Source organism: Rhinopithecus roxellana, chromosome 3 (assembly GCF_007565055.1).
Source record: "Rhinopithecus roxellana isolate Shanxi Qingling chromosome 3, ASM756505v1, whole genome shotgun sequence".
NCBI lineage: Eukaryota > Metazoa > Chordata > Mammalia > Primates > Cercopithecidae > Rhinopithecus > Rhinopithecus roxellana.
The window spans coordinates 21,071,896-21,096,306 of NC_044551.1; the positions used below are offsets into that span (position 1 = coordinate 21,071,896).

The 24,411-nt window shown below is 43.6% G+C and overlaps 2 protein-coding genes across 4 annotated transcripts in view; one reads left to right on the forward strand and one right to left on the reverse strand.

Moving 5' to 3' along the window:
* NSUN2 (NOP2/Sun RNA methyltransferase 2) overlaps positions 1-16,294 on the reverse strand; it is a 33,486-nt gene extending 17,192 nt beyond the window's left edge. The window contains exons 1-9 of one of the 2 annotated variants that reach the window (XR_749379.2): positions 15,819-16,220; positions 15,535-15,692; positions 14,813-14,917; positions 9,510-9,615; positions 7,147-7,218; positions 5,966-6,050; positions 4,367-4,559; positions 2,059-2,133; positions 846-976 (exon numbers count right to left, since the gene is read on the reverse strand). Coding sequence is in view for 1 of the 2 variants with exons in the window: in XM_010376021.1 (XP_010374323.1) it covers positions 846-976; positions 2,059-2,133; positions 4,367-4,559; positions 5,966-6,050; positions 7,147-7,218; positions 9,510-9,615; positions 14,813-14,917; positions 15,535-15,692; positions 15,819-15,914 (1,021 nt within the window). In the remaining variant the exon portion in view is untranslated. Of the gene's footprint in view, positions 1-845; positions 977-2,058; positions 2,134-4,366; positions 4,560-5,965; positions 6,051-7,146; positions 7,219-9,509; positions 9,616-14,812; positions 14,918-15,534; positions 15,693-15,818 lie in introns of both variants that reach the window. The other variant, XM_010376021.1, reaches the window with a different exon arrangement.
* SRD5A1 (steroid 5 alpha-reductase 1) overlaps positions 16,261-24,411 on the forward strand; it is a 39,033-nt gene continuing 30,882 nt past the window's right edge. For both annotated transcript variants that reach the window (XR_004056312.1, XM_030927038.1), the window contains exon 1: positions 16,261-16,800. Coding sequence is in view for 1 of the 2 variants with exons in the window: in XM_030927038.1 (XP_030782898.1) it covers positions 16,496-16,800 (305 nt within the window). In the remaining variant the exon portion in view is untranslated. The remainder of the gene's footprint in view (positions 16,801-24,411) is intronic.

The following is a 24,411-nucleotide window of genomic DNA, read 5'->3' on the forward strand; positions in this document are numbered from 1 at the left end:
CCAGCCATTCGACTTCTGAGCATATATCCAAAGAATTGTAACCAGGGTCTTGGAGAGAGATCTGTATACCATGCTCACAGCAGCATTGCTCACAACAGCCAAAAAGTGGAAGAAACCCAAATGTCCATCAACAGATGGATGGGTAAACAAAATGCGGTTTATATAAACAACAGAATAGTGTTCAGCCTTAATAAGAAATGCAATTTTGACACACACTACAACACAGGTGAGCCTTGAGGACACTGCAGTAAGTTAAATAAGCCCCCAGTCACGAAAAGACAAATACAGTATGATTCCGCTTCTGTGAGGTCTAGAGTAGTCAAATTCACACAGACAAAAAATAGAATGGTGGCGTGAGGGGCAGGGAAGAAAGAGAGAGAGACGGCAGCTACTGTTTAAAGGAGTTCAGAGTTTCAGTTTTGCAACGTGAAGATTTCTGGAGATGGATGGTGATGATGATTAACAATGGGAATATACCTAACGGGACTGAACTGCAGGCTCAAAAATGATTAAGATGGTAAACCTCATGTTACGTGTATTGCACCACAATTAAAAATTTTACAAAAACAGTGATAAGGATCTGACAATTTTTCAAATTTAGGAAAAAACAGCCAAAGCTCCTTTTGTTTCCAAACCTCCAAATTCCAATCAATTCACAAAATACAGCAAATCCACATATCCACGTGTTTTTAACTAGGACATCTCCTTAATCCATAACCGTAAGTTAGAGGTTCATCATATAAACAAATTCCCAGGAAAAGGTCTACATGAATACAAAACACAAAGAAAAATAGTGTTTCTGAAAAGCATATGCTGTTAATAAAAGATCCATCAAGTGTGCTTACCTTCACTTTTTTCCAGTAAAGATGCTATGACTGCTTCATCCTCAATAGGGTTTAGTGAACACGTGGAATACACCATCCTTCCACCTGCAGCCAGCTGTTCGGCCCCGCGCGTTGCAATCCGCAGCTGTAAGCTAAGGGGAAATATCAGATGACTGTAAGGCCAAACATATCCATGAAGCACACATATTAGAAGCACCTTGCATCACATATTCATTACAAGTTTTTATAACACAATTATACTTTTAAAAAATCTTCTAGGGATCTAAGTGAAGTTAGAGTAAACTTATATGAAGTATTTCATGTTAATAAAAAAATGTATTATATAAATATTCTTACTGGTCTGTTAACCTTTCCCAATATGTCAACCAGCAAAGCATAAAGTTCAGTAACAACAGAATTCAACGTATCAGATGAAATTTCACTATTTAAAAAACCTCCATACGTTCTAAATATGTGGTATTTCTATGAAAAATTGGTATCATACATTCCAGTCCTAACTCTTGTCTTTGTATTGCAAAACAGTAGACAGTATTTTATGGAGGTGAGGCCTCCTGCTATAACTGGCTGTGGTGGATGCTAATTAGTATTCTTTGGCTCAGGCACAGTACAGTCCTGCATGCAAGACCATGGCATTTGACATGTCAAATAAAAAAAGAATACAAACTTTTATGGACAGCATGATCAAAAGTATTTGAAAAAAGTACTTTAAAAATCCCTATAAACAGAAAAACAATACACCAAACATTAACAGACATGATCATTGTGTTATGAGATTTCTCTTTAAGAATGTTCCAAATGTTCTTCAATGAACAGTTCCCCATCACAAAAAGCCAACTGAAAAATATTTCTAAGAGATCAAAATGTCTCTTAGCAAAACAATGATACAAGAGAACAAAAACAGAGAGAAAAGATTAGTAACACATACATCAAGAGGTAAATGGTCATTTCATGGAAAAATACATGTTTGAAGTGTTGCAGCAAATTTTTACAGAAGGCATTTTTCATCAACATGTTATCTGAAAGGTCTACAATGTGCAGTTACTGCTCCTGAAAGGTTTTCAAATAACTTCTGATCAAACTGCTAAAGGTGGCCATTGCCCATCCTCTGATGCTTACAGCTCTATAATGAAAGATTGGATGCTCAGTTGCATAACAATAAATCTGTGCTAATCTACTTGTCACAGAGCATTAGCAGTGATGAAGTTTTACTTACCCATGTAGCTGCAAGCTATTTAAGGTGGTCCACTTTTTCCAAACATCAATGTTTTTTCTCATAGTGCCGTCTCCACTGGAAAAAAAGGTATTTAAGAGTGTAAAGCTCCCTACAGGTGGATGACTGCACTTCAAAAGATATGTCACATTCAAGCTAAGTGACAAAACAAGCATTACAAATATCAATTAGGAAACAATCTCCATTTTCACCAACTACAATTAACTTTCCGTTTTTGTTTTCGGGATTTTCTCATGTATTATACTTTTAAATTATACTTCAATTTTCAAACGGAAAATAATGGATTTGAACAGCAAACTCCACTCGCTATCTAAAGAGATATTAATGTGCTTCCATTTAGAAAAAATACTAGGCAAGACTAATTTGCAGACCTAGGACACAGACCCTAAAATACTATTGAAAACCTCAGTTAATCAACAACGATATTTTAATCAGAATGACATGAATAATGACTAATAAGAAATTTTCCACAGTTCAGCTAATATATTAAATTTTTCCTACAACCACAGTTAAACATTTCTGACTTTCCACTTTTATTTAATGGAAGTTATTTTCACGTTTTTGTTAATGGAAGTTACTTCCATGTGTATTTCATAATAAAGACTGGATGTGTTACTTTCTGTACCTCATTTTATCTATCCTGTTTTCCCAGAAGGTGATGTGTTTCTGTTGGCTTCCTCTGTAAATGCTGATTTTCCTGGGTGGTCTAGCCCTGTGTACAGGAGGGACTAGGTCTGCAGGATGGAAGTGTCCCATGAGATGTAATCCCCACTTTACAATGGCATTCCTGGCTGTACACTAGTGGCTTGCATGGTAGAAATCCCACCACAATTTCAGAAATTTCCCCAGTTTGCAACCTCTTGCTCATAAGGTCACTGTGTTCTCAGATCTCAGAATACGATACAAGGAACGAGTTTATCTTTCTGATCAAAAAACAGGTGTGGGAAAACATGAGACCCAAAGGAATACTGAAAAATTGCAGCCTAGGGGAAATAAAACTTCAGTTCATGACCTATTTAAAATTTTACTTTCAAGAGGACTTTTTCCAGATATTTTAACACTCGGCTATATTCAGAGCCACCAGCAGCAAGTTTCATCCTGAGTTCTGCCATGAGCAGTAACTCTGCCACTTAATGAAACAAAATGGCATTCTTCCATAATGTGGTATCGTATTTAAACCTTGCGTTCTGTGCTAACAAGTTCTGTGGCAGCTTTTGGATTCTGGTCTTGACAAACTTCTGTTATTCAGAAGGCATTACCACCTGGGATCATCATCTGTGCACCTCCTATGGGAACGGAACAGATGACGTCTTTACTTGTGTTTCTTTCCTTTTAAAAAAACTGTTACTCAGTTATACCATGAGTATTATTTTATAACAATAAACTAAATACTTTAGTTTATTAATAAAACTAGCTTAATAAATAAACTATTTTATAAATATAAACTAAATAAATATCTAATATGTTGACGTATTATCTCAAGAAAGGTATAAATACACAAGTAAAATGAATTTCTTAAGGGCTTGAACTCCAAAATGTCTTTTTTTTCTTTCTTTCTTTCTTTTTTTAAGATGGGGTCTCTCACTCTGTCGCCCAGGCTGGAGTGGTGGCACCATCTTGGCTCACTGCAAGCTCCACCTCCTGGGTTCACACCTCAGCCTCCCGAGTAGCTGGGACTACAGGCGCCCACCATCACACCCGGCTAATTTTCTGTATTTTGTTTAGTAGAGACCGGGTTTCACTGTCTTAGCCAGGATGGTCTTGATCTCCTGACCTCGTGATCCACCCGCCTCGGCCTCCCAAAGTGCTGGGATTACAGGCGTGAGCCACTGCACCCTGATCGAAATTTCTCTCATTGAACTAAATACCATAAAATCCAATGTGATTGCATATTATTCTATGACAAAGTTTTTTTATATACTGTACTCATTGGAAGAACTAATACAAAATAGTTGGGGTGCACAAATTGTTCCAAGCAATAACATCCTAAAACACACCACAATGAGTCTAAAATTCTATTTTCCTCTTAGGTATTTTCTCAGTTTTTTTTTTCTCTTTATCTTTCTGCAGGCTATGGCAACCACCCCTTTCTGTTCTTTATCCAGCATCTGCTGTGCTGCTTATCATTAAGACTCTACGTGTCCATCTTTTGGTTTTGGCTCACGCTATCTTTCTCCGCACCCCAAGACTCACGTACAAATGTGTCATGTTCACGCACAACTTCATCTTAGTCTCTGTTTGACTTGATTTCTTTAGTGGATCTGGGCTTTCTGGCCAATAAGATAAATACCTGCAAGGGACATCACATAAAATTCGATCATAGAAGAGGATCTCTTTCCTGCCGTCCACATCTATCTGGAGCCTGGGTATGCTGGAGGCATCATGGTTGACCACCATGATACAGGGGCTGCTCAGCCTCTTGGCTTGATGGACGAGCAGGTAGCAGCGCTTGTTGTCCACATCATTAGCAATAACAAATCCCTCTGGGGGCACAGAATTGCAGTGTCAGGTGAAACAGAGCCTAATGGAGTCACATCCTGAAATATGTGACCTGTAAAGGTCAGCCAGTGAGAAGCTGCAATCCACCAAACTTAAGACCCACAGTCAAGGTTTTCTAGAAGTATGTTAACTGGTTCAAAAAAACGAACCAGGTGGCTCTGGATGGATTTTATGGACACTTGAATTTTGAAAGCCTCAGAAGTCATCTATTCAACAATTATTCACTTGTGCCAATTACCATGCCAAAAATATCTTTTCTATTAATAGTAACAATTACCAAAAAAAGATGAGAAGAAAGGTGTAGAAACAATAAAATCACCTTACAAATGTTTTAAAATCCTGAACATGAGCCGGGACTCTGCTCTGACTGTGAGTCAGGCTCCCAGGGTGGGGCCCCAAGCACCTGAATGTGGAAGCTCTTCCTGGGAGGCTCTGCAGGCTGAGAATTCTACTGGGTGTGCCTCTGCTCATTTCTGGTTCTTCTCACACCCCCAGCAAAAAGGCAAATATACCGACAACATTTATAATCAAAGCCACTCTTCAAAACAGTATAAAACGCAAAACATCCACAAAACAAAGAGGAGAACCTGCTGCTGCTGGGACACCAAGGTTCTTTACTGCCAATGTGGAGAAAATAACTAAAAACAGGGAAAAGTGAAGCAGGCTTTTTAGCCAAGGCATTATCTTTAAATAACGTAAAAAAGAAGACTTCAAAAAACAGACCTAACAAATATGCCTATTAAAACAGAACTAGAGAAGTTTGCCTGAACAAAGGTAGGACGAGAAGAAAGCTGACTCTAAAACATCACGAGAGGTATTTGTTTCCACTTAATAGAAAGGGGCGCGGTGTCAATATAACAGCTGCCATTTCCTGAGTACCTCGCAAGCTACATACTGACGCATCCCATTTTATATGGGATGTCTAACACTGTAAGTAACTTGCCGATTGGGATTTGAACCCAGGGAGTCTGACAGTAGCTTTTAACAACTACACACTACCACCCTTCATGTAAGGCAGTAAGTAATAATAATAATAATGATAATAGTAATAATAATGAGAAAAAGTGGGGGAAGGGGGAAGTTGTTACTAAAAATTCAAAGAGTGACATCTATCTTCCGTAAGGAGGCTTGATAGAGAAACACCATTTGCTTTTATAGAAAACACACATAATTCTAAAATAAAGCTCCCCCAAGGCATGAGTGTGTTGGTTTGAGTACTACTGACGGTGGTAGGCAAGATGTCCAGTTCTACTTCCGGTAGACAGAAAACACATCTGCTTGTCACAGGAGACTTCAGGGCCAAATGAGCAGGTAAAGTTAGAGTCTTTTCCTTGTCTACAATCTGCCAAAGCGGCATTCCTACCCTTCTGAACACAAGTCCAATGCATACCTGGAAAGGGGACATTCATGTCGGCATGTAGCATTTCAATTAACTGTGTGGTCTTTGAGCCAGGTGCTGCACACATATCTAAGATCTATTAACAAAGCAAGAAACTGTTTCATGTTTTTAAAAACCAAATATTCTGCATTTAATTTAAAGCAATTCTAGCTTTTCAATTTCTATTCCCAGATCTAAATATACTTCCTTACAGAGTCTATAGAATGACATATTTTACTTTTAGGGATTCCATAATATACACTGCTTCAAAATCACAGAATGATATAGGTCCAGTCTCCAAAGAGGATGGGAGCAGAATGAAACTGGAAGCCAGTGAGACTAAATATAGAGATGAACGAGTAAGAATCATGAGAATATAATGCTAAGGAACAGAGCTACCTAGGCTCAAATCTCAGCTCAGCCACTTATCAGCTCCGTAACATCAGGTCAATTACTTCTCCTTGCTTCCTTTTCCTCATCTGGAAAAATGGAAATGGTGACAGTATCTGCCCTTGGATGGTTGTGTGAATGATAAAGCAAACTAATTCACCTAAAGAGCACAGAGCAAGGCCAGAGGCCGTGGCTCATGCCTGTAATCCCAGCACTTTGGGAGGCTGAGGCAGGCGGATCACCTGAGGTCAGGAGTTAGAGCTCAGCCTGACCAACATGGAGAAACCCGTCTCTACTAAAAATACAAAATTAGCCAGGTATGGTGGCGCGCACCTGTAATCCCGGCTACCCGGGAGACTGAGGCAGAATTGCTCGAACTCAGAAGGCGGAGGTTGCGGTGAGCCAAGATTGCGCCATTGCACTCCAGCCTGGACAACGAGAGTGAAACTTTGTCTCAAAAAGAAAGAAAAAAGAGCACCGAGCGATGCTTGCCATACGATGAGCTCTTGACACATGTTCACTATCATTTTCAACCTAATTTAGCCAATCACCATCACTGAAGACCATATAGTAAACAAATCAATAAAACTAAATGGGAGAAAACAGTTTTCTAAACCATAAAAATTAAGTAGGACAAAAACGAAAAAAGAGAAACTAAGATATGTACATATTACTCTTTCTCCAAAGTGAAAAGGAGGAAAAAAGGACTAATTATATTAAGAAAAAATGGTTTCAACAAAACAAACAGGCATGACACTGTTAACAAGCTGCCCGCCCACACGTTTCTAGTTGCTGTACGCTACCTTATGATGAGGCCGGACGTTGAGGAGTAGTGGTGGGATCATGCTAACAGCTTCTTGACGACTGATATTTCCCTTGAGGAAAAAAAAGGCAGCAACAATTACAAAAATAAACAAAAAACGCAGAGAATTTCAATCTTTGGCATTGTTTCAAAGGCAACAGGAAAACAGCACAAAATCTTACATAGAACAAGAGAACTCGTACTATCGCACAGAACACTAAATGAGGATGGATCTGTACACTAGCGGACAAATGGTAGCTATACCATTCAAGTATTAGAAATTCAGGTAAAATACCAACTTTTATGAAAGAAAAGGGACTTGAAGCTTACAGAATCCCAACTCCCCATCGCAGGAGAGCACAGAAGCTAGAGGGGCAGCTCTCAAAGACAGAAATGTTATTAAATATTTAAACAAAAACGTTCAACAGCAGACAGCATCAACTTAGGACAGAAAGTGACTGTCAGATGGTTTTTCCTTCTTGCCTAAAATTCTGTTTCTTAGTCCTCCACTATTTTCAGACATAGCCCATGTCCACTTTCTATTTCTCACAACTACCCTTCAAAGAGATGAAGACATCAACCACTGCTTCCATCTTTCCATCTTTAAACCATCAATATCTAAAATCCCTCACCACACTCCCTGCCCCCTGTCTTCTCCAGCAGGCCAGGATATCTGTTACAAGGCAGAACTACTCAGGTGCAGACAAAATCCTCCTGCCCTGGCCCAGCACTAGCCTCAACCACACCTCTATTTTAGCCACCTTGAAGCTAAGGCTTTGCTCCATCACAACCCTACAAAAGCTGGGCCTTCTGGAAATGAACAGCCACCCAGGCAGCCATCACTCAGGCTGCGACTGTCAATACAGGCTTTCACATTGATGGCTGCTAATTTTCACCTCATGGGTTTCTGGCCAGCATGAGTCTGTAATGACTCACTCACTAGGCACATTGATTCCAAGCTTTTGAGTTATATGTGTGATCCCGATATGGTGGCCTTCTGTTTCCATCCAAGGTTTAAATTAAAGCATTAAGTAAGATGGGGACATCCCAGCAGACAGTCACCGGATTCATGATCACCCCGTGTAGACGTTTTGTGGCCAGCTTTCCATAACCCAGAGGTTACTGCCATTCATCTCAAGAACTCTCATCACGCTGACTCCTAATCAAAAACCTTCACTAGTTCCCTACATCTGCTACCCACACTAAATTCCCATCTCCTCCATCTTCCAAACACGCCAAAACCTGGCTCTTCCAACCTATCCATGTGTATCGCACCCCACAAACCCCCTGCTCTCTTCCAAGTGCAAACCTGAGCTGTTCTCTAGCAGCTTACTGATCTTTACTTGGCCTTCCATCTAAATTAAAAGTTGAGCAAGAGAATCCTCTCCTGCACTGGTCTCAAGTACGGAACAGGGTATGTGGCAGCACTTAGTTCCTGGTTCTTGTTACTATTCAGGAAGGAAAAGCCAGGCAGACACAAGCCCAGTTTAGCCGGTTACCTAAATGACAGAAAGCCAAAGTGACAAAGAACCATAATCTGGTGACACACAGATTTACTAGAAAGTAGTAGTTTAGAAAATAGGAAGGAAGAAGCCTCTGATTTTAAATGTGAGAGTAAGAATTCCAAAAAAAACAAATAAATACTCAAACTTTACGGGCATTCATTGAATTATTTACTACATGAGCAAATAGCTGTTTTGCCGGGGATGGTCTGCCGCTAAAGGTAAAAATCTCAGCACCTGAACTGCACTCAAGGAATGTGGGTGCCAACAGAGAAGGTGAAGACAGATGCCGCCCTGTGAGGACCACAGCTGGGCTTAGGTGTTTTGTGGTTCTTACATGTTTTGCGGTTACCAAGAAGAACATGTGCTAAGAAAAAATACATAGTATAAAAAGTAAAATCAAAAGCTTCATTTTTAGTAAAATAAATTGATTTTAAAAAACAAAACCAAAGACGTATTCCCCACCAAGATGGCCTTAAAAATATATTACTTTTTATGGACAACAGGCATCTGAAATGTGAACCTAAGAAGGAAATGACAGTGCAGTGCTCACCCCAACCCTATAGCCATCCCCAACCCTACAGCCATCCCCAACCCTACAGCCATCCAAATACATGAGCAAGAGGAAACAAGAAATAACTAGCCGGGACTGATATCCTTACTAAACTTCACGATTAGATAAACCACACAAGGCAACGGATACACAAATAGTCAGAAATCACAGGTGGCGCAAGCACTGTAGGTATCTTTACTGTGATGTCCACCTATTGCTTCTAGTGACAAGAACCTAAAAACAGAACTATGCTACATCTATGCATTCACAGCTTCAAGGAAACTAGCAAATCTAAAGAAATCAACTTACAGATTCAGTTTCACTAACTAGAAACTGATGAAACTTTTCCAACTGTGGCGATTTTCTCAAGATTTTTCGACTTAAATTTGTGTGCCAGGCAAGTTCTTCAGGATACCTGACCAAAAAGAAAGCAAAACATTTATGGATTATAAACAGTGAAGTCCTCTGTTGACAACTTTGTGCTTCTATCAGTCACATGCCAAAAGAGACTTCAAATGTTCTCCCTGTTCCTATTCACAATCCTCTAAGGACAGTCAGCAACACTCAGAGATGTCCCTGTAGGCATAAGGAACATGGCTCTAGCTACATCATGTGCCAATCAGAAACAGGAGACTCATGCGCGATTATAAGACATATGCATATTATTGCAAAATTATAATGACGAAACGTTCAAGATCAGATGGAAAAGTGAACACTCTTCTGCTCTTGACCAGTATAAGGTAACAACGGTAAGGTCATCAGAAATAAAAAGATACAAGATGACTTACTTAATGTGCAGATCGCACAGAATCAAAATAATGCAGTGTCAGAGTGTTCCACACACATCTGATTAGGAGTTTTTTTAAAATATATTTTTCATTATTTCTAACATCAGTTCAATAATGTACTAAAATATTTTATATACCAAAAAAATCCCTACCTTGGAAACCACTAATGTATTAATTTGAGCTCCTAGGCTGTTGCCTATATATAACTAAGAATAAAGCATTTCCTGCCGTCATTTCTGTGAATATATTTGAACCTGGGAGGTCAAGGCTGCAGTGAACCGTCATGACATCACTGCACTCCAGTCTGGGTGTCAAAGCTAGTATGATCATGTAAGTTACCAAATCACCAAAACATCAATATGAACACCACATGCCATTTAGATTTATTGTAAAAAGCTGAAGTTTCATTTTTAAATACAGATAAGCAGTCTAGATACACTTTGAACAAATATACCCTTACATGTCTTATTCGTCAAATTGCTGATAGTCAAAATGTAAATGTACTATAACAAGATTAAAATTTTACAGTATTTATAATTGTGAAGGCTGCTGATCTTATGATCATTTAGGAACTCTTTAATAGTTAAATACAAACAAGAAAATAACAGATAAATGTACGTTTCCTCTGGGTACAGAGAACAGCCTGGGCAACAAAGCAAGGCACTGTTTCTACAAGAAATTTTTTTAAATTATGTTTCTTATATAGCTTGAGGAACAGCATCATCTTTTTATGAGCCAAAAAAATGTTTATCGAATCTTTGTATAGATTTTAACATCAAACAAAATGATCTTAAAGAGGTATATTTTTTAGTTACTTAATTCAAATTTAGTCCGTATATTTTAAGAAAAAATCTTACTTGGGCCTTTTAAAGGATAAATTAAAAGGACCACTGTCATCTTCGCACGTCAACAATTCTCAAGTGGTAAGAACTCTGTAAATATACACAACACCTATGACAAACCATCCTCAACCTAGACATTAAAAAGCACATAAATATGCCAGGTGCAGTGGCTCATGCCTATAATACCAGCACTTTGGGAGACCAAGGTGGGCAGATCACTTGAGGTCAGGAGTTCAAGAACAGCCTGTCCAACATGGCAAAACCCCATCTCTACAAAAAATACAAAAGACAGCTGGGTGTGGTGACATGGGCCTGTAATCCCAGCTACATGGGACGCTGAGGTGGGAGGATCACCTGAGCCCAGGAGGTGGAGGTTGCAGTGAGCTGAGATCATGCCACTGCACTCCAACCTGGGCGACAGAGACTTGTCTCAAAAAAAAATAAATACATAAACAGCACATAAATAGAATGACAATAAGATGCACTCTGAAGAACTGGTTGTCAAAACAATGCTTTTTAAAGAATGCTTTAGGATAATTTCTCATTGTTCTGAGTCTACGAATATAAGAAAAAAAATGAAATTGGCCCAAGCTATGGTACGATACAAAACTTTCCTTCTAGAAAATGTAGTTCCAAAAAACACTTTCCTAAATTGTATTTCACTATGTACCAGAGGATTGGGAAGAATATTACATGATCTATTTCTGCATCTTGAGCAATACAGAAAACTACCAGAAGTCCTGAAAAGCTTCTGCTTTACTTGCTTGCTGAGAGATTTAGTATCCTAAAACTGACAAGTGAATTTGAATAAATAAATGTTCAGAGAACAAAGCTGCCAAGAAACTGGCACTGGCCAGGAATGGTGGCTCACGTCTCTAATCCCAGCACTCTAGGAAACCAAGGTAGGAGGATCGCTTGAGCCCTGGAATTCAAGACCAGCCTGGGCAACACGGTGAAACTCCATCTCTACAAAAAATAAACAGATTAGCCAGGCATGGTGGCATGCACCTGTAGTCCGAGCTACTCGGGAGGCTGAGGTGGGAGGATCGCTTGAGCCTGGGAGGTCAAGGCTGCAGTGAACCGTCATGACATCACTGCACTCCAGCCTGGGTGACAGACTGAGACCCTGTCTCAAAATAAAATACAGAAACCATCACTGATACATTATCATTGGAAATTTATTGATACATACATCACTTGGAAAAAGCCAAGTATTAGAAACCTAAATCATACAACGTTTTGTTCATACCCTTCAGCTGTGTGTTCAGAAAATTAAAGCAAACAAAAACATAACTGGCTGTTGGCAGACAGCGATTCGCTTTCATTCTTCAACTACAGACAACCTGCAGATTCTAAGAGTTCGGTAATTACCTTGTCACACACCCAGACACGTTGTTCAACAAACAAGGTGGAAAAGCAGCCATTAAATGTTAAAAGGGCTGATCGAATCAAAGTTTAACTGTAGTTTGCAGAGAGTAATAAAAGCTAGCAAGCCTTATTAACATCGCATGGTTTCTCCTAGTTTGCTGGAGCCTGCAGAAGAAAAGGCCCACATTGACGTGCCCTGAGAACACACCTCTTCCCTACAGACGCATGCTGAAACCCTCCTCCTGGACAGGAACTTCATCTTAAAAGCATTTCTTATCCCATCTCTGTACTTCTAAACATAAGGTTTTAGAAACAAATGTTTCCAGGTGATTGTGTGAAGCAGCACATACATCCATCACTGCTAAAAATACAAACATGCCCAAGGAGAATCATAATCCTGTCTTCTTAAAATATTTTATATGGTTTGGCTCTGTGTTCCCACCCCAATTTCACCTTGAATTGTAATATTCCCCACATGTCAAGAGCAAGACCAGGTGGAGATAATTAAATCACGGGGGCAGTTTCCCTTATGTTGTGAGGCTGCAGTGAACCATCACTCTCATGACAGTGCGTCTGTTTTCAGGGGGAGATAGGATGGTTTATAAAGGGCTTCTTCCTTTGCTCGGCACTCATTCTCTCTCCTTCCGCCATGATTTTAAGGTTCCTGAGGAGCCCCCTGCCATGTGGAAATGTGAGTCAATTAAGCCTCTTTCCTTTATATACACATTACTCGGGTATGTCCTTATAACAGCATGAAAATGGACTACTACAGTATCAGACCTCTACTTCAAGCAGAACGTAATCAGTGTCGTCAATATAATCTTCAAACGACTTGAGAAAAGTCTACAACCTAGTTACTAGTTACTGGGAGGAAAAAAAGCTTGATCTCATGAAGGCTACCTCTTCTCAGCAATGCCATAACTAGAGGCTGAAAAATATCTACCCTTTCCACTGACCTCACTACAGTGGACAATTAGTGACCACTAACAGCAACCTAGCACCTGAATCATTTTCCTATACTGTACCCTTCAAGCTTTTAAAAATCTAAGATGTGGCACATCTATTATTTTTTTTTATTTTTTGAGATGGGGTCTTGCTCTGTGGCCCAGGCTGGAGCACAGTGGCATGATCTTGGCTCACTGCAACCTCCACCTCCTGGGTTCAAGCGATTCTCATGCCTCAGCCTCCCTAGTGACTGGGATTTTAGGTGTGTGCCACCATGACGGTCAAATTTTTGTATTTTTAGTAGAGATGGGGTTTCACGATGTTGGTCATATTTATTCCTATATCCCAGAAACACATTCCATGATGGTGATATTTGGTCTTGATACTGGTTGAATATTGACTTAATGTTTGGCCAGTTGGCATTCATTGTGAACGTATAAGCTTATCTGTGATAGACAATGAAAGTCCAAATAGCCAATGAAAGAAAAGCAAGCAAACCTGTACCCCACGATTAATGAAAATCTGACCTCGATTTGCGAACACTAAAGGTTATCTAGAAAGGAAAGATAACACTATGTACTGGAAGAGTCAAAACCTCAAAAGTTGATGCAAAACACTGAATTCGGCAGGGCGCAGTGGCTCACGCCTGTAATCCCAGCACTTTGGGAGGCCGAGGTGGGTGGGTCATGAGGTCAGGAGATCGAGACCATCCTGGCTAACATGGTGAAACCCCGTCTCTACTAAAAATACAAAAAATTAGCCTGGTGTGGTGGCGGGCGCCTGTAGTCCCAGCTACTCAGGAGGCTGAGGCGGGAGAAAGTTCCACCGGGAGGTGGAACTTGCAGTGAGCCAAGATCATGCCACTGTACTCCAACCTGGGCGACAGAGTGAGACTCCGTCTCAAAACAAACAAACAAAGGCTTAACTCACCTTTTCGTGCATTACTTTTCTTTTCTGAGAACTCAATACCTCAAAGTTAATAATAACTGCTTTTCCACTTATAAGTTAACCGAAGGACTGGCGCCTCTGGAGTTCTCCAAGCATCTTTACAAGATGCTGTCAGCACAAGGGATCACCTTCATACAACTGAGACTAGAACTGAGCCATGAGGAATAGGTAACCCAGAGGGCACCTGCAGGACAGGTCAGGAAAGAGGTGGCTCCCGGAGTAGTAGTACGCATGGGTGCCAAGACTCGGAAATGCTACACTGGCTGGTGCAGTCTGTACTGGGAAGTAGCAGGAGACAACCTGACAGCAGACAGTGGTAACCTGTCTGTAATGGAAAACACTAAGAGACCACCTACCAGGAGACTGTTGTCAAGCTAAGTCCGTCCTTTTTCTGAAGGCAAAGAAGCCACTCTGCAACAGTTTTGATGAGAAAACAAGCGCTGTAACATGGAGCTGGCAGACGTGGTGACATAAAGGAAGAGGTTGGAGGTACTAGGAAGAGTTGGCTGAACTCAGTGACTCATAAAGCTGCAAATTGCATGAAAACTTGGATACCAATGTAATGTTGATAAAAGCACCAGGTACTAAAACATTAGGATGTTTGCCAAGTATACCCAGGCTCTTTCATGTTAACAGCAAATGCAGCACCAAGAAATATAATTCAACTGATAGAGATTAATATCCTAAGCAAATAATCAGCATGAAGCATTGTGGTACCTACCAACTCAGTGGCTGTGGAACTTCAACTTTCTGACCGTCCACCTCCAGGTCCTCCAATTCCTTAAAATATTTGTTCTTTAAGCAATGGAGAATCTCTTTTGCATGGCTATTGAAAAACAAGAAAGTGTCAAACGGATCTAAAAAGCTAAGTTAATACATTGTATCTTTTTAAATTTAAGACTGCAAGTATTTTAAAACTAAAACCAACTTTTGCATGGAGAGTAAACATTCTTCAGTCACTACTTTTACACTGTATCCCTTCAAAATTTGAGCAATTCACACTGTTTATCCCCAAGAGCACCACTGCATTCCTTCTCTCCTAAGTATACCTACAGTTTTAGTTTTACTTGCGACTCATTTAGAAAGATGTAACTACAAAGACGGGGGGGAGGCGCGGAGGGGGGAAGGACCAAGGGGTTTTATGCATTCTCTATAAATTCTCTTACGTTCCAAAAGGTAAGACCCTCAGTTTCCCTCCTGGACGATTCCCCAGGAACCGAATCTTCCTCAGATCCCATTTTCATTTCCTCTTCTAACCGTGCACCTGCAATACCTCCGTGACCATTTCATTGGACCCTGTGCTCCCACCTCAATGCTTCCTGAATCCAAACCGCTGAAACGCCACGGTTCTCTGGCATTGTAACACTTGTCGGAGAAAACACCATCTCCTTTAACCTCCCAACCTGGCCCCAACTCCCAAAAAATCAGGCACTGTCCCCCTACCTTTTGTAACCAGTAATTCTTAAAGTGGCCGGGAGGGGCTCCCTGAGAGCGTCCATGAACTGGCCCCACTCGCCCTCGGGCACGATCTTGAGTTCCTGGTAGTAGTGCTCGAACAGCTTGTTCTCCTTGACGATCTCGGGGTAGCCTCCTTCCCAGCCCTGAGAAAGGAAAGGGACGTCTACCCCGAGGCCCGAGGAGCCGCCCCTCGCCGCCGCTTCGGAGGCCTCGGGGTCCGGGAGGCCCACGAGGAGCCCCTGGCCCGCCCGCCAGGTCCCGGCTCCTACCGCCTCGCCGCGCTTTCCACCGCCCTCGGCGCCATCCTCCGCGTCCTCTGGCCGCTGCTGTTGCTGGAGCCGCCGACCCCGCGACCGCCGCCCCATAGCCCACGCGGCCGCACGCGCAGCACGCAAAAACCTGCCCGCCACGGCCAGAACTGGAGCCCTACAGCTCCCGGGACTTCCGGCCGGAAACCAAGGCCCCACGTGTCCGGGCCTGGTCCTTTCGGGGGCCTTTGAGGACCGTCCAGGAATAAGCCTAAAGCGCACAACCCGTCTTCCCTAAAAGCAGCGAGAGAGGGAAAACCGCGGACAGCTCTGAGGGGCAAAAAGGCTCCAGGAAGCAGCCATGAAGGCGTCTCCGCGCGAAGCGTCCAGGTTTCCCACGCGGTCTCAGGGAGCTCCGCGGACAGCCTGAAGCCGCCAGTTCGCAGAGCGGCGCCGGGTTACCGCGGCCCCGGCGTGGGCGGGGCGCTTGCAGGTCCCTCCCCGCGCAGGTGCTCGCCCCGCCCCCGGGGCCGCGCCCACAGCCCCGGCTGCCCTGGAGAAGCCTGGGTTGAGAACCCTTTCTGCAGTGTCCCGGCAGTGCGGGACTCGGGGAGCCGCCCGTCCCGCCCCCGCGCCCCCGCCTTATATGTTGCCTGTCGCGGCCTCTGGGGCATGGAGCACGCTGCCCTGCCCCGGCGATGGCGACGGCGGTGGCGGAGGAGCGCCTGCTGGCCGAGGAGCGCCTGCTGGCCGCACTCGCTTACCTGCAGTGCGCCGTGGGCTGCGCGGTCTTAGCGCGGAATCGTGAGACGAACTTGGCGTACGGCCGCCACGCGCCGCCCAGCTTTAGGGTCCGAGTGCCGGCGCGGGCCGCCTGGGTGGTGCAGGAGCTGCCCTCGCTGGCTCTGCCGCTCTACCAGTATGCCAGCGAGTCCGCCCCGCGCCTCCGCAGCGCGCCCAACTGCATCCTCCTGGCCATGTTCTTCGTCCACTACGTGCATCGGTAACCTCCCCGGCCCCCGACCCCCGGCCCGGCGTCCTCTCCGACCCTCCCCTCACTGCCAGGTGCCGTCTCTCCGAAGCCTGCCCAACCCAGATACCCTCTCCCTGCCAAAGCCCCGGGGCGTCCCGCATCTGCACGGGTCCCCTTCCCCTGCCGTCCCTGGGGTCCCCTCCCCGAGTCCCCCGGCCCCGGGAGTTTGGAAACCAGAAGGGATTCGTCTAGAAAGGGCGGGAAGCAAAGGACTAGAAGGGAGTGATGGAAAAAATCATGATGAAACTGATCTGGAAAGAGCCACTCGTTGGTCCTAGGTTTGGTTTCCTTAGCCGGGCGCGGTGGCGCCTGTCTGTAATCCCAGTTACTCGGGAGGCTGAGATGGGAGAATAGCTTGAACCCCCGGGAGGCGGAGATTACAGTGAACCGAGATCTCGCCACTGCCCTCCAGCCTGAGTGACAGAGCGAGACTCTGTCTCAAAATTAAATAAATAAAAATAAATAATTAAAAAGTAAAAATGTAAAATTAAAATGAAGACTAGATTTTGTTCCCTTAGATCACGACTGCGGGGGCGGGGGGTTGGGTGGGTGACCTAGAGTCTAATGCTGATGGTCTTCAGTCTTGAGGGCCACTGGTTTCTACTCCTTTATGCCGCTTCCCCCTTTGGTATCTTTGGTGATGGTGGAGCTGTTTTCTCCCAGCCAAGTGATCAGCTGCAACTGGAAACCTGGTATGCTAAAATTGCCTAGGAGTTTCTCTATATAGGCTTGATCACTTTCACACTTTCATCTCCACCTTATGCAAGGGACACCAGGATTGTGGGGGTGGCTTTCCAGGCAACAACCTTAAACCTTAAACAAATCAAGTCTTAAAGATGACTTCTAAATCTTTCAAGGTGTTTTTTTTTTTTTTTTTTTGAATATTTGAAAACTGGCTGTGTCTGAAATCTTCAAGTCTTCTAGTAAGTTGGGGTTCTCTCCAGGTCCTATCTTTTGGCTTTTACACAGCTAAAGCAAACGGCAGGTCAAAAGTTTAAAATCAAATTTTAAATGTTTTCATTCAGGCTCTGGAAAGCTTCACCGTTAAAAAGGATGTCTCTGCACCCAAGGAAGTTGAACTTACTGGCTATGTGACTATGGGCCGTTTACCCTACCTTTCTGATTTGGGGTCCCACCTTAAAACACCCACTTCCCACCGAGACAGGAAGAACTCAGTGTGTCTTTATAAGCCTCTGTTCTTTATCCTGGTGTCATGCATTCCAGCGAAGAATTTTTTTTTTTGGAATAGGATCAACCATTGCTACACATGTGTGAATGCACATCCAGACATGTACTCTGTGTGTCATTCATGTACACTGCTGCCAGCCTCATGTGCCAGCAAAACTGTGGCATTGGAAATGGAAAATGGAGCATTTTACAAAGTTTTGCCTGACATCCCAAATGGAAGCTTTTTAACTGGAGACATCATGTTTAATTGTACCTACATTCACTCAAGCAAAAAAATGAATGCAACCTCCCAAAGGGCCAGGGTCACCTTGAATGATAGAACTTGAATGGCTCATTCATACAGAGTAAAACATGGAGACACAGCATGCTGCTGTCTTCCCTGAGGCTGTTGGATGAGGAGCTGCTAGGACGAAAACCCACTTCCTATACTAATAGTTTAAAAGCTGCTCCAAGAGGATTGGCTGGGTCAGGTATAGTTTTTGTAAACTGCTAGGCTATTTTTTTTGGGGGGGGTGGGGTTGTACATGTTATTGTGTACATAGCCTATGTGGTTTGGGGACATTTACGTTTTCCAAATAGAAGAGATAAACATTTTCCATTCTACCCAAGCAACTAATTTATTAAACAGTCATTTGAGCTAAGTCATGAGCACTTGGAAGAGAACCAGAGTGGAAACAGCATTTAGCACTGAGCACAAACCATCCCAGCAGCCCCTGGAAGCGTCCTGGAGCCCCTTATTTGCACAGGGCCCTGCAGAGAACACCAGACCCAGTGAGAGGAGGCTGTGGGTACAAGGATGACTCTTAGAGGCAGGAGAAAGGTGAGCCTGAGGAGGCGCTGGCCAGGCAGAGCCAGTAGCACCTTACAAAACCTGACAGGTGTGCTCACAGGCCCTGTGCTGAGCTGTGAGATTTCGCAGGAGTGAGGTTGGGCCCTGCCCTGGGGAGCTAGAGCCTCTTTTGGGAGTGGCGAGGACCAGAGCCCAGTCCAGGGCCTTTCCACAGTGCATGAGGCCTGAAGGCAGCAGCAGAGCTACAGCTCTTGCCAGAGCAACTGACAGTTCCAGGAACAATGAGTACAGGACAGTCAGCTCAGGAGAGAGGAAAGGTGCAGAAAAGGATAGAGGGAATAGTGCGCTTTCATGTATTTATTCAGCAAACACTGAGGACCTACATGCCAGTGAGGATTTCTGGACCTGGCGTTGTGCTGGGGATATAGTGACAAGACATTCCCTTTTAGTTGAGGAGTAAAAGACAGGTTGTGGAGAATCTATGGGGACTTTTGGACACAAACACCAGGGAGGGAAGGACAGGCTGCCTGGAAAGGGACAGGGCTGGGGTGAGGCGGATAGCCGTGACGCAGGACGAGCTGTGGTCCTGACCAGTTCCCCCAGGAGGGCAAAGGACATTTTCAGGAACATCTTTAGGGCTCGCGGTGGCGACAAAGATTGCCTGCATCCTATCTGTGCTGAGGCCTCCTCCTTCTGATCCCAGGGCGCTTGGGTTCTTGGGGGCAGGGGCGGCAGCGTCTCACTGGGGCCTTAGTCATGCGGCACGTGGAGTGGCGTCTGGCACGGTGGCAGCCCCTGGAGGCAGGTGCCTTCCCCAGCCTCCTGGCAGGCTTCCCTAGGGCCTTCCGAAGCCTGTGCTTACTCCTGTCACCTTTGCCCTCTGCTGCGTGGTTACGGTGACGCCCCGCTGCATCTACCCTGTTCCCTAGCCCTGTATTTTGTTTCCCTGGGCTGGTGCTGTAACCCAGGTCCTCATCGCCTGTGTAGGTTCTTGCTGGGCTTCTTCACTCTTCCCCACTGGTCTTTCTTTACCCTCGTTTGTGAATCCTGCTTTGCTAGATACAGCAAAAGTCTCCTGGAGTCAAGGGCATTAGCTCTGAACTGTGTTGGAGTTGCTGGGTGGCTTTGCAGACTGCTGCCTGACCTCAGGCTCTTTCTCTCCACCCAGGCAGGTTTGTTCAGTGTTCCCTGAACCCAGGCTGCTTTGCTCATGGATTTTCCTTTGCCACTATCAGCAGTGAGTTAGGGGATTGTCTCTTCGTTGCACATTCATTCAACAAATAACTCCGAGGAGCCTGAGCAGGAGGTGCTGCTTGCCACGGGAGCCCTCAGTGACTGCCTCTGTTAGGACTGGTGGCCAAGTGGTGCCCAGAGTGCAGACAGTCAGGTGCCCTGAGGTCTCCTCTTTCTGACATCTGCCCCAGGTCTGTACTCAGCCAGGTCCATGACCTTGTGGGACTTTGCTTCTGTCTTTATCTCTGACGATAGTGCCTCAAAAAAATTGCACCTACTTTTATTCCTTGTTTCTCGCATGTAATTCTATTAATGGGCTCTTGTGGGGAGCCTAGCCCAGCTTCACTTTTAAATGTCGTGGGTAATGTTAAAACACAGCAGGGAACTTTGAGGGTGAAGTATGTTAAAAGATAAACTCAGGTGCATTAAAATTGTAGTTTTTTAGGCTGGGCACAGTGGCTCATGCCTGTAATCCCAGCACTTTGGGAGGCCGAGGCAGGTGGATCACACGAGGTCAGGAGTTCGAGACCAGCCTGACCAACATGCCGAAACCCTGTCTCTACTAAAAATACAAAATTTAACTGGGTGTCATGGCACATGCCTGTAATCCCAGCTACTTGGCAGGCTGAGGCAGGAGAATCACTTGAATCCGGAGGTGGAGGTGCAGTCCAGCCTGGGCAACAAGAGCGAAACTCATCTTAAAAAAAAAAAGTTGTAGCATTATTTTGGAGCAGACCAATTCATGACTCAGCACCAAACCACAAGCAGTGTAAGCTCCACCTAGAAGGCGTGTAGGAAAGCGATTTTGTAAGATGTGTTTGCACAGGAAAGACAAAGGAAGCATTTGATTGGTCAGAGTGGAAAGTCCTGGAGATTAGTGGGTGGTTTCTGATTGGCACAATCTCTCATTAGAAGTCACTTGGCAGTTTCTGATTGGTTTAAGTTTCCTTCCACTGTTAGGTTTCCATGTGCTTATGTAAGACATAAGACACCATCTCAGCCTAATGGCCTTCTAATTAATTTGTTTTAAGGAGGGCATACTGAATCCTTGGCCCTTGTCTCATGGATTGGAATAATCTGAGAAAAGAAAAACTTCTATTCGAAAGTGTAGAATGATGAAAAGTGAAATAATGATGGCCAAGTGTTTATTTTAAGCATGCTTTGTTGGCAGCTGTGCAATTTGGCCATCATTTCAAAAGTCTTTTACAGAAGGAAAGGCTAGGCGAAAGGAACAGACCCAAATCTAAGAAGTGCTATAGATTTCAATGGTCTCAAGTTGTTGAGGGAAAAAAGCAATAAAGTCAATTATTAAAATTAACCACTCTCAGTTTTAAACATTTAAAAATGATTAAATCCACCATGGCCTAAATTACTCCCATATAACCAAATTCTCTATTTCATTGTCCCCAAACTTGGGGGTACAACATTGCAGGTTGTCCTGAAAGATGACGTCCAGTTGCTTTGAGAGTCTAATCATTTGCTGAATAAATGCCTATTTGTTACAAGTCAACCAAGGGATTATCATTCCCAGTTTGTTGGGAAGATATTTCAAGACATACTTTTTTAGTTCACTGTGTGAATTAAATAGGCCTAGAACTTGCTTCCAAGATGACAAAACCCAAGAATCTTACTTTAAACGTTTGAAAGACTAGTCATTCCAAGTGTGCATTTTCATCCCTGGAATGCATACTGTATTATATTTTGAGTCTTTCGCCTTTGGAGCAGATCACGTCGAGCAGATGAGTAGGAACAGTTATTTACCAATTACTTGGGTTTATACTGTATGGGTAATTCTGCTGGTTTGAATAGCTGGAGAAATCACTCAAGTGCTGCTTAGGAGTAGACGTTTGAGAAGTTCGGAGTTCTCAGTGCCCTTATGTGGGTGCCACCCCACAGACCTCGCGGAGAGTAAGAATGGACAGGGAAGCAGCCCCAATCATTTTGTTCTTCTCGATAATCTATTTTTCTTCTTGGGTGCTTATAGGGTATTTTCTTTTTCCTTAGATGGATAATCTGTGTTTGCTTGTTTATTACTTTCACCTGATTCTCTCTGAGCCTTTTTAGGAAATTGAATTTAACCCAGGAAACTGAATTTCTCCATGTCTCTCATTCCGTCTGTTCTGAATGTTAGGTGCCAGGACTTAAGACACTTGTCAATATTGTATGTGAACAAACTTACAGGTGAAATACATGCTTGTTGTAGAAAACTTAGAAAATAATTCAAGGAAAGAAATAAAAGGTGCCTATAATTGCATTTTAGAGATAAAGCTGACAGTATTGTGGTACTATCTTTTTCCCATATCTTTCATTGTTTTTAATGAGTTTTTTTTTCTAAGCAGTGGAAATACAAACATACAAACACATACAACATCTTGTAACCTACTTTTGGCAGTTGGTATTTCTTTTGACTTAATAGAAACACTTAGTGAAAATGACTGACAGCGACAATTTCATATGCTGGAGCCAGACATTCCCACATCTCAACGGGTCCTCATCGTGTGGTGGCTGGAGCACCTGGGAAGGGGACATTGCCAGCCAGCCCTGCCACTGTGATGTTCTCTGGCCACGTCACCATATTCCTGCGAGCTTCCATGTTCTGATCTGTAAAATAGGGATAACAGTCACAGGTTTGCAGTGTAAAAAAAAAGGGGGGCATTTAGTATAGGATTAGGAATTATAGAAACACTTCTATAAGGAACTATAAGATGCACTTTTATATTATATCTAAGCTTGTAAACTCAACCAAAAGGCAACTGCAAATCGTCCTGGTCATTGAAGCACCAAAGAAATTCTGGCTCATTAATGCTCTCAGTTCAGCTCCATCATCAAACATGTCTTCCATTCCTGGTGGCCTCACAGACACCAAGGTTTGCAGTTTTCATGGGTTATAAAAACAACTTGATGAAAAGCAAGTGTCATTCTTTTTTTTTTTTTTAATAGAGATGAGATCTCCCAATATTGCCTGGGCCGGTCTCAAACCTCTGGGCTCAAACAGTCCTCTTGCCTTGGCTTCTCAAAGTGGTGGCATGACCACCACACCAGGCCAAAGTCTTGTTCTTTACATGGAAAGAGATAGAATAAAATAGGAAAACTAACATGACGGAGAACAAAGTGTCAGATTTAATCTTACATCTACTCTGATGAATCAGCAAACAGAGTCTCTGTGTAGCTTCCCAGACCTGACTGTTTTGTATTCATTAGCTTGTAATCAGAACAGAAAACAGATTGATAACACATTACTTAACGTTCTTTTTAATCCAAGTGCTTCATAGTTTCTCTTAAATATGGTTTCCATCCTAAGGGATTGTCACCTTGTTCAATCCTTTATTTTCTCAAAGAGAGGGGATAGTTGTTTCCCATTGTTCCTCTGTGGAATGCTGACTGTGTGTGCGAATGGGACGGTGTAGGAGAAAGGGCTGTGCGTGCCCACGCCTGTCCTAACTGGGGTAGTCTGGGCCGCAGACTGATGTGCTGTGAGTTCCATGAGTAATTTATATCCAGGCAGGTGCGCCCACCTTCCTTGCTATCTGAAATTGGCCCCATGGCCCTAAGTAGGACCCTGTCATTTATGCTTGGAGTCCACTGCACTCTCCGAAGTGCTGTTGTCTCTCTAGAATCTAGACAAAGACTCAGGTAAAAGCCATGCCTAGACACCTTCTTCCCGACCCTACCCCATGCGAGTTCCAAACTGACCACAGTCAAAGGAAAATCTTTGCCGACAACAATGGATTTCCAAGGAAGGAAACTGAATAAAACTAAAGAGAATGGCCCGAAACGAGAAAAGCCTTCCAGAAGGTGCTGAGAGGGGCAGAGCACTTCCTCGGAGCAGAGTGCCTCGGTCCAAGTCAGAGCTCCCTAGAGAGAGGGAAGTCAGGGGGAAGATCTCACCTTCTCCTAGTGGTTGGAGGCAGAGGCAGCATTCCCCTCCCCTCCCCTGTCCACCGCTTTGTTGACTTCAGCGGTTTTATGACAGGCCTAGGCATCATCAGGGTTACTGGTGTCCCCTTCCAGGGCAGGAATCAGAGAACAGCAGAAAAGACTGGTGTCGATCTTTGTAAGGCTTGGTTTCTAGTCCTTGCAGTTCTGAGACATTCACATGAGACAAAAAAGAGGGACAAATCTTATCCTGAGGTTCTTTGTGAATGTCTTATCCAGGGCATGTGCTAGAGCAGAAGTCATTCAAAAATGCAGATACACTTCCAGAGCACAGCCAAACCTAGATCGCAGCAGCTCCAGCCATATAGCACCAGTGCCCTGAGCAAGAGCACTTTCTAAGGAAGTCAAGTTGATGTCTCCAAAATATAACACTTGTGCTAATTCAGACTAATTGTCAGCAGGCTTTTCTGGAAAGAGCCAGGTAGTCCATATCT